General features: G+C 33.6%; 1 protein-coding gene across 2 annotated transcripts in view; it reads right to left on the bottom strand.

The window, feature by feature from the left end:
- Positions 1 to 725: 725 nt before the first annotated feature.
- The window catches only part of RNF180 (ring finger protein 180), a 281,719-nt gene continuing 272,361 nt past the window's right edge, over positions 726 to 10,083 (bottom strand). For both annotated transcript variants that reach the window (XM_060146099.1, XM_060146098.1), the window contains one exon: positions 726 to 1,783. In XM_060146099.1, the coding sequence (XP_060002082.1) occupies positions 1,584 to 1,783 (200 nt within the window). In that variant the 3' untranslated portion in view covers positions 726 to 1,583. The remainder of the gene's footprint in view (positions 1,784 to 10,083) is intronic.

The raw sequence follows: 10,083 nt of genomic DNA, 5'->3' as shown, positions 1-10,083 counted from the left end.
AGTGCCATGAGAGGTTTACCTACCTTATGTTAAAATATGCTTATTGCATTATCAGATATATGACATCACAGCACAGGAATGTTGAATTAGTAGTTCATAATAAAGACGCAGACATAGAGAATGGACTTGAGGACACGGGGAGGGGGAAGGGTAAGCTGGGATGAAGTGAGAGAGTGGCACGGACATATATACACTACCAAATGTAAAACAGATAGCTAATGGGAAGCAGCCCCATAGCACAGGGAGAGCAGCTCCGTGCTTTGTGACCACCTAGAGGGGTGGGATAGGGCGGGTGGGAGGGAGATGCAAGAGGGAGGAGATATGGAGATATATGTATACATATAGCTGATTCACTTTTGTTATACAGCAGCAACTAACACAACATTGTAAAGCAATTATACTCCAAAAAGATGTTAAAAAAAAAAAAAACAAAAGAACTTTTTGTTCTAGGTTACACAAAGACCACCTAAGTGACTGAAATAAATAAGCTTACTTCTCTGTGCTTTAGGTTTCTCACTTTTAACATTGGAATACCTACCCAAATTCTTTCTTTCAGATCTTTCATTCAGATCTTTTTTTAAAAAAAAAATCAATAAGGGAAAACTAATTCCAGGGATTACTGTAATAATAAATAAAAATAAATATCAGGTTTTCTTTCTATAAACCCAAAAGCCTATTTCTAACAATTCTTTTTTCCAGACATTAAATTAGTTAATGATAATGAAAAAATTTAAAAGCCACTCTTTATTGCACATTTACAATATATTTGACAATGTCCAAGTTAAAAGAATCACTAAATTAACTACATTTTGGACATGCATTGTTCTTTTAGGCTACTGAGTGTCAGTAAATTTTTAATTTCCTCAGGTGAATAATCCTGCAATTGGAAAAGCGTTAATATATTTTTCTAAGTATCTACTGGTGGGAATTAATCTCAGCTTTTTTTTTTTTTTTTTGCTTTTTTGTGTTTAATATTCTGTTCTTGTAATAGTTTAAAATGTTGCACTAACGCTATTATTAGGCCTCTAAAAAAAAGGATAGTCAGCTGTCTTGGTAACAGAAAGGGACATAAGGACATACATAGAGATAATTGGAAACCAAAACTGAATATACCCTGCTAGATTAGTTCCCAGAGGATATGGTTTATCTTTAATGTATATAACTTGCCTGAGGATAAGTGATGATTGACTAAATATATTATCATTAATGATAATATCTACTCAGATTACCATTTAATTTTACATTTTTTACTATTTTTAAGTGGAGGGAAAACCTCAGTCTTTAAAATCAAGATAAATGTAAAAGTGACATTGTAAAATTAGAGCCACAAATCCCAAACCAAGAAGAACTATGAAATTAACAGTGTGTTGTTGCTAGGTGCTAGACAGATTAGCTCTTGAATAAAGTTGAGTTTGTTACATGAAAAACATTCATAAATAAGTCCATTCTCAGATTTTCTATAAACACCAACAATTTATATAATGAAACATTATAAAAACTTCAAAGCACATTTAAAAAAATGTTTAAGTAATTGTTATCTACATCATTTGTAATTGTTCAACCATAGTAAGGTATGAAAATTCCTAAAATGGAAAGAAAAAATAGCAAAGAAAGCAGAAAACAATGAATCCAATGACCCAGTTCACTGAATAAATATAGATGATCACCATATCCATGTCAAACCACCATCCACGGCTATCATCCTCAAAGTGCAAATAATCCATCCTATGTGCACCATGTGGAAACTGCCTTCTTGTAACTGGAGCTGCACGTCTGTGGAAACCTAGAAGATACATGAACATATTATTTAAAGCTCATTAAATTCAGTTTAAGTTCTCAGAAAGGAAGCTGCATTATGAACAGAAGTATCACGACCAGAGCATATCTTGATTTCATTGAGTGATATATTGTATTCCTGACAGTTTTTTTTTATTTTAATGATAAGCAACTATCAGAAGTCTTTTTTTTTTTTTTTCCAGTTAAGGGTTTTAAGGGGGGACAGTAAAATTAGCAAAGAGCATGGAATATGGAGTCAGGAAACGATCCTTTTTTTAAAAACTGGAGTATAGTTGATTTACAATATTAGTTTCAAGTATATAACATAACAATATTTTTATAGATTATACTCCATTTAAAGTTATTATAAAATATTGGCTATATTTCCTGTGCTATACAATATATCCTTGTAGCTTGTTTATTTTAATACATAGTAGTTTGTACCTCTTAATCCCCTACCTCTTCTTACCCCTCCTCCCTTGCCTCTCCCCACTGGGAACCTCTAGTTTGTTCTCTATATCTGTGAGTTTGTTTCTGTTATGATATATTCATTCACTTTATTTTTTAGATTCCACATATAAATGATAATATACAGTATTTGTATTTCTCTGTCTCACTCATTTCACTAAGCATAATATCCTCCAGGTCCATCCATGTTGTTGCAAGTGGCAAAATTTCATGCTTTTATTTATGGCTGAGTAATATTGCATTCTGTGTGTGTGTGTGTGTGTGTATATGTATCACATCTTTATCCATTCATCTGTTGATGGACGCTTACACTGATTCCATATCCTGGCTATTGTAAACAATGTTGCTATGAACATTGGGGTGCATATATCTTTTTGAATTACTGTTTTTGTTTTCTTTGGATATATACTCAGGAATGGAATTGCTGGACCATATGGTAGTTCTATTTTTAGTTTTTTGAGGAACCTTCATACTGTTTTCCATTGTGGCTGCACCAATTTACGTTGCTACCAACAATGTACTAGGGTACCCTTTTCTCCAAATTTGTTATTTGTGGTGTTTTTGATGGTAGCCATTCTACAGGTGTAAGGTGATACTCATTTGCATTTCTCTGATGATTAGTGATGTTGGGCATCTTTTCCTGTTCCTGTTGGTCATCTATAGGTATTCTTTGGAAAAATGACTGTTCAGGTCATTTGCTCATTTTTTAATTATTATTATTATTATTATTATTTTTTTGTGGTACACGGGCCTCTCACCGTTGTGGCCTCTCCTGTTGCATAGCACAGGCTCCGGATGTGCAGGCTCAGTGGCCATGGCTCACAGGCCCAGCCGCTCCACAGCATGTGGGATCTTCCCGGACCGGGGCACAAACCCGCGTCCCCTGCATTGGCAGGTGGACTCTCAACCACTGCGCCACCAGGGAAGCCCTTAATTCGTTTTTTTTTTTGATATTGAGTTGTATAAGTTCTTTATGTATTTTGGATATGAACTCCTTATTGGTCATATCATTTGCAAATATTTTAGGAGACTATTTTTGATCTGTCATTTACTTGGGGCAAGGTAATTTATCTCCTTGGGTCTCAGATTTCTCATCTATATCATCTGATGACTTAATTCAAAAATTTGTGAGGCTCATTTTTTGATATTGAGCCACATGAGCTGTTGGTAAGTTTTGGAGATCAATCCCTTGTCAGTTGCATGATTTGCAAATATTTTCTCTCATTCTGTGGGTTGTCTTTTCATTTTGTTTATGGTTTCCTTTGATGGGCAAAAGCTTTTGAGTTTAATTAGGTCCCATTTGTTTATTTTTGTTGATTTCCATTACTCTAGGAGATGGATAGAAAAAGACATTGCTGCGATTTATGTCAGAGTGTTCTGCCTATGTTTTCCTCTAAGAGTTTCATAGTATCTGGTCTTACATTTAGGTCTTAAAATCAAAATGGATTAATTTTGTGTATGGTGTTAAAGAATGTTCTAATTTCATTTTTTTTTTACATGTAGCTGTCCAGTTTTCCCAGCACCATTTATTGAAGAGACTGTCTTTTCTCCATTGTATGGTCTTGCCTCCTTTGTCGTAGGTTAATTGACCACAGGTGTGTGGGTTTATTTTTGGGATTTCTATCCTGTTCCATTGATCTATATTTCTATTTTTGTGCCAGTACCATACTGGTTTTTTGTTTTTAAAATTTTTTTATTTTTTATTTTTATTATTTTTGGCTGCATCGGGTCTTCGTTGCTGTGCACAGGCTTTCTCTGGTTGCAGCGAGTGGGGGCTACTCTTCGTTGCAGTGTGCGGGCTTCTCATTGTAGTGCCTTCTCTTGTTGCGGAGCTTGGGCTCTAGGCACGTGGGCTTCAGTAGTTGTGACACGTGGGCTCAGTAGTTGTGGCATGCGAGCTCTAGAGCGCAGGCTCATTAGTTGTGGCGCATGGGCTTAGTTGCTCCATGGCATGTAGGATCTTCCCGGGCCAGGGCTCGAACCCATGTCCCCTGCATTGGCAGGTGGATTCTTAACCACTGCACCACCAGGGAAGCCCCTACCATACTCTTTTGCTGACTGTAACTTTGTAGTGTAGTCTGAAGTCAGAGAGCCTGATTCCTCCAGCTCTGTTCTTCTTTCTCAAGATTGCTTTGGCTATTCGAGGTCTTTTGTGTTTCCATACAAATTTTAAGAACAACCTAATCAAAAAATGGGCAGAAGACCTAAATAGACATTTCTCCAAAGAAGACATACAGATGGCCAAGAGGCACATGATCAAGAGGTACAAGATGTTCAACATCGCTTAGTAGAGAAATTCAAGTCAAAACTACAGTGAGATATCACCTCATAAAAGTCAGAATGGCCATCATCAAAAAGTCTACAAGCAATAAATGTTGGAGAGGGTGTGGAGAAAAGGGAACCCTATGCACTGTTGGTGGGAATGAATTGGTAGAGACACTGTGGAGAACAGTATGGAGGTTCCTTAAGAAAGTAAAAATAGAGCTACCATATATCTTGCAATCCCACTCCTGGGCATATATCTGGAGAAAAACATGGTTCAAAAGGATACATTCAGCCCAATGTTCATTGGAGCACTAATTACCATAGCCAAGGCATGGAATAAACCTAAATGTCCATTTACAGGTGACTGGATAAAGAACATGTAGTACATATATACAATGGAATATTACTCAGCCATTAAAGAAAATGAAATATTGCCATTTGTAGCAACATGGGCTGACTTGGAGATTATCATACTAAGAGAAGTAAGTCAGACATAGAAAGACAAATATCATATGATATTGTTTACATGCTGAATCTAAAAAAAAATGATACAAATGAACTTATTTACAAAACAGAAACAAAGTCACAGACTTAGAGAAGGAACTTATGGTTACCATGGGGGAAGGTGGGGGGAGGGATAGATTGGGAGTTTGGGATTGACATGTACACACTGCTATATTTAAAACAGATAACCAACAAGGACCTGCTGTATAGCACAGGCAACTCTGCTCAATATCTGTAATAACCTAAATGGGAAAAGAATTAGAAAAAGAATACATACATGTATATGTATAACTGAATCACTTTACTGTACACCTGAAAGTAACACAACATTTTAATCAACTCTACTCCAATATAAAATTAAAAAATAGCAAATGAAAAAAAATTGTGAGGTTCAAATGTAAATTATTTTCCCATGAGAGCATTTTCTAAATTAAAACTTCACGTTTTATTTTTACAACCCTCACAATTAATGTTTGTTAATTCTGATCACCAACTTAACCTTCTATCTTATACCTTGAGAATTTCACTAAGTCATTTGTGCAAAATTCTATAGGAAAAATGTCTTATGTTTTAACACCGAATAAACTGGACAGACAAAATGATACTCCTTTGAAGAAATTGAGCTATTCTTATGTTTCCAAGCATGGACCTACTTAAGGAGATTATATAAAAAGTAAATACTGAAAGTAAGCAATAGTCCATTTATGACTAAATGAATATGACATTTCTGAGAAATATTACATCTCATTGTGAAATGCTGTTCTTTTTATTTTGTGATACTTATATGCTAATTATTTACAGTTTGGTATACTCAGTGGCAACCTGTTTTTGTTGGCTGACCAACACTGAATTTTGTTTTTAGAGACCTTCAAAATTATATATTTTTTAAGATGAATAACGTGATTATTAACCTTTGCTTTGTAGTTATCTACTGCCTACTAATGTATTTCTGTGCTTATTAGTGTTGGTGAGTGGGGACAATACAATAAACTGAGCAGAAAAGATATATTCTAGTACTTGCTAGTAACTCTGGTGGTAAAGGCTCCATGAGGCTCAAGCTTGAAGCAGATTCTGGTTCATCTATTTTAATAACTCATTATGTAACAATAACGAAAGTAATGTTAAATATTATGCTCTAGATCAGGCTGCTTATTTTGACAGAAAGGCTGCATTCACCTGAGTATTAGTATGGTTAAAGTAAAATTTCTTTGATCAAGAATAATCCTAAATTATTGTTTACATATGTTTTATTTTCTATTTTAAAATAGAAAATGTATATCTTTAAGGTGTAAAGCAGGATGATTTGATATATAATATAGTGAAATGATTACTATAGTCAAGCTAATTAATATATCCATCTCCTCACATAATTATCTTTTTTGTTGTTGCGACAGTACCTGCTGTCTACTTTATTAGCAAATGTCCAGTGTCTTTTATCAGATTTATGGTTCGTATATATTTTCTCAAAATCCATAGGTTGCCTTTTGATTTTGTTTCCTTTGCCATGCTGAAGCGTTTTAGTTTGATGTAGTCCATTTGTTTATTTTTCCTTTTATTGCCTGAGCTTTTGTGGTCACATCCAAAACAAAACAAAACAAAACACCCAAACAAATTGCCAAGGCCATTGTCAAGGAGCTTATCCTGTATGGTTTCTTGTAAAGTTTTATGGTTTCAAATCTTATATTTAACTCTTTAATCTATTTTGAGTAGATTTTCGTGTATAGTGTAACACAGAGGTCCAGTTTCACTCTTTTGCATACGGCAATCCAGTTTTCCCAATACCATTTATTGAAGAGAGTATCCTTTCCCCATTGTGTATTCCTGGCACCCTTATTGAAAAGTAGTTGATTGTGTATGTGTGGGTTTACTTCTGGGCTTTCCATGGTGTTCCACTGGTTTATGAGTCTGTTTTTATGCCAATACCACACCATTCTGATTACTATAGCTTTGCAATATAATTTGAAATCAGGAAGTGATACCTCCCACTCTGTTCTTTCTCAAGGTTGCTCTATTTGGAATCTTTTGTGGTTCCATACCAATTTTAGAATTGTTTTTTCTGTTTCTGTGAAAACTGCTGTTGGTATTTTGATAGGAATTGTGTTGAATCTTTATTTTGCTTTGAGTAGTACAGACATCTTAACAATATTCTTTTTTAAATTTTATTTTTTTATTGAACTATAGTTGCCATACAGTTATATAATTATAAAAGTTACAGGTGTACAATGTAGTGATTTACAGTTTTTAAAGTTTATACTCCATTTATAGTTGTTAAAAGATATTGGCCATATTCTCCAAGTTGTACAATATATCCTTGTACCTTATTTTATACGTAATAGTTTGTACCTCCTACTTCCTACCCCTACATTAATTCTTTTAATCAATGAACATGGAATAGCTTTTCATTTAGTTGTGTCATCTTCAATTTATTTCATTGATATTTTATAGTTTTCAGTGTTTATTTGTAAATTACATTTACTTATGTAGATTAAAACATGAAATTAAGAAGGATGAGATAAATGTTAAGTGATATTTTACAATAAATTTTATAGACATATTTCAAGTAGGTTTTTAATAATTTCTAATGTTTTTGGCTGACTTTCTATCATATTTTATTTTTTTAAATAATTTTTATAGCTTACAAAAAGCTTATACTAGAATGATGTGTCAGCTCTTCTATTTTTTTGTTTGCCTTATCAGTATTATCATCAATCTGATTTCTTTATAGGATTCTGTTTAAGTTTCTGTGCACCTTGTGCTGGTAGTTTAGCTAAAACTAGATAATATCTAAAATCCATTTAACTGGTCATATTAAACTTCAAAACATTGCAACACCTGCAAAACTAACCAACTAATGAAGTCAGCTATTCATATTGTCAAACTTACAGTTTTCCTCGGCTAACATTACATACCATCATAACATGTAAGTAAGGATGCCAATGTCAGTCCTCACTAAGTATTAGTAAAGTTTAACTTTTCTTCTGTTTCAATAATCATAACAGAAATTTTAATGTTATTTTCCCACATTCCAAGGGACTGTCTCGCACCAGCCTGTAGGCATTCTATTTTGAGCATATTTAGGGGATTTCAATCCTAACAGCTATTTACGACTATCTAACTGCTGTTCTCTAAACTGTACTCGGTATCTTAAAAGGAAAGGGGACTTTCTGTTTGTGTAGGAAAGAGGGGAAGTGGGAAGAGTTTTTCTCACATTCAAAAATTATTCTAATACATAAACACAAATGTTCCCAAAGTAGTTTATATACCTTTTCAAAAACCTTTCACAAATATAGGCTGGAAAACAGGTAACATTGTTACTGGAAATTATTACCATTACTACTGTATTTTAAAATATGTGATTTTTCTGTCCAAAAGGAATATTTAGAGGCCTTAGATTCTTCAGATTCAAAACTTTCAGTTGTTTGGGTCAAAGAATAACTGTATTAATGGCATAGCTGTAGAAAACAGTAGAACTGAGAGTAGACAAGGCACAAAAGATGTAGAATTATGAGTATGGTGATCAAACATGCTGGTTTCCCCAGGACAGTCTCAGTTACTCTTATGTCTTGGTATAATTACTAATAGTGCCCCTTTCACTCTAGAAGTGTCCTCATTAATGGTAATTTCCTTTATTGGTGGAATGAGGGAAAAAGAAGGCAGTGCAGGGAGACACCGAACTACAAAATTTCTAGCTCTGAACATCAGAAGGTGATGCTGACCCAGACGGCTTATGCAATGGTGTTTTTATAGGTAAGGTGGATAATGATCATTACTTGGTTAATCTCTTAAAAAAATTTTTTTTAAGTGGGGAAGGAGTGAATAGGTGTTTGTAATAATTTTGGAATTTCCAAAGCTGTAAATTGAATGAGAGGATTGGAATTTCTAAATCAAAATCAGACTAAAAGAAAATGACCTCACTGACAGTTACTTAGTAAATATTATATTGATTATGAAATTAGAAAAATTGCCAGAATACTAATCACAGAGATTAACTGCAGATTCCACTGTAAAATGATGGCAATGAAAGTACCTAATTCATTGGGCTAATATAAGGATTAGATGAATTAATACATATAAAGCACATTCCTGGCTGATAGTAAAGTTTCAATAAATTTTAGATTCTTATATTTTTATTACTATCGTTACTGCTACTTCGAATATGAGGAAGAAGCTGCTTTTCTTGTCAGTTCTTGTTCTTCATATTATGCCTACCTTTTCTGAATAAATCAATATGCTTACCATTGTTTGTTCAAACAAATGCTGAGAAACTGTTTCCTTCAAGTATGAGTTGATTTCTCTAAAGCAGTTAACCTTAAATAGACTGTCAGAACATCAGATACTGAAAATATGGAATTGATTAAAAATTTAGGAAGAGTATATGTACTATCTCTTAGAGGCTGAGGATTTAAAGATATTTTAAGACATGGTTCCTGTCTTAAGAAACTCATAGTATAGAATAGTTTCTCAATCTTTTTTTTTTTCATTATCACTCCTGTAAGGAGAAAAAAAATGTTAAATTTAAATATATCTCAAATTAAATATTCTAATCAGTAAATCAAATTAAACCAAATTTCTCCTGAATGAGAGAAATTAAAAATAAGGAATAAAATTTGTTCAGGTAGGGTTGAGCTCTTGAGGGCCTCAAATGACTGTAATATCTAAGATTTTTTTGGTGCCCCAAGAACCAGGTTTTGCCCCCATTTAAAGTGCATGGCCTAGGAGACAGTACACTTAAAACCATTGTAATAAGTCAATGTATATATTTTAATATATACAACCACTTCATTCCAAAAAGTGATTTGGATTGGAGTTAATGGAGTGAGTGAGAAGCTTCTGTACCAGGAATTCACTTTTTCACAGACTTAAGCATAACTTATTATTAGTGATAACCTGATAATAATTAGTTTGTAATCAACACATGGTTTAAAGAATAGCCAATATTACTAGTAGATTTTAATTACGCTATTTTAAAGTAAAGGACACAATAAAGACACATACTCTTTTTTTGCCATAAACTATTAGGAAAAAAAGTGTAGTGCAGTGAAAATCATACTCCTCAAGGAATCAGAAGAT

This window comes from Lagenorhynchus albirostris, chromosome 3, assembly GCF_949774975.1.
Source record: "Lagenorhynchus albirostris chromosome 3, mLagAlb1.1, whole genome shotgun sequence".
NCBI classification, from domain to species: Eukaryota; Metazoa; Chordata; class Mammalia; order Artiodactyla; family Delphinidae; genus Lagenorhynchus; species Lagenorhynchus albirostris.
Note: the sequence above shows the minus strand (reverse complement) of the source record. Positions and strands in the feature narration are given on the sequence as shown.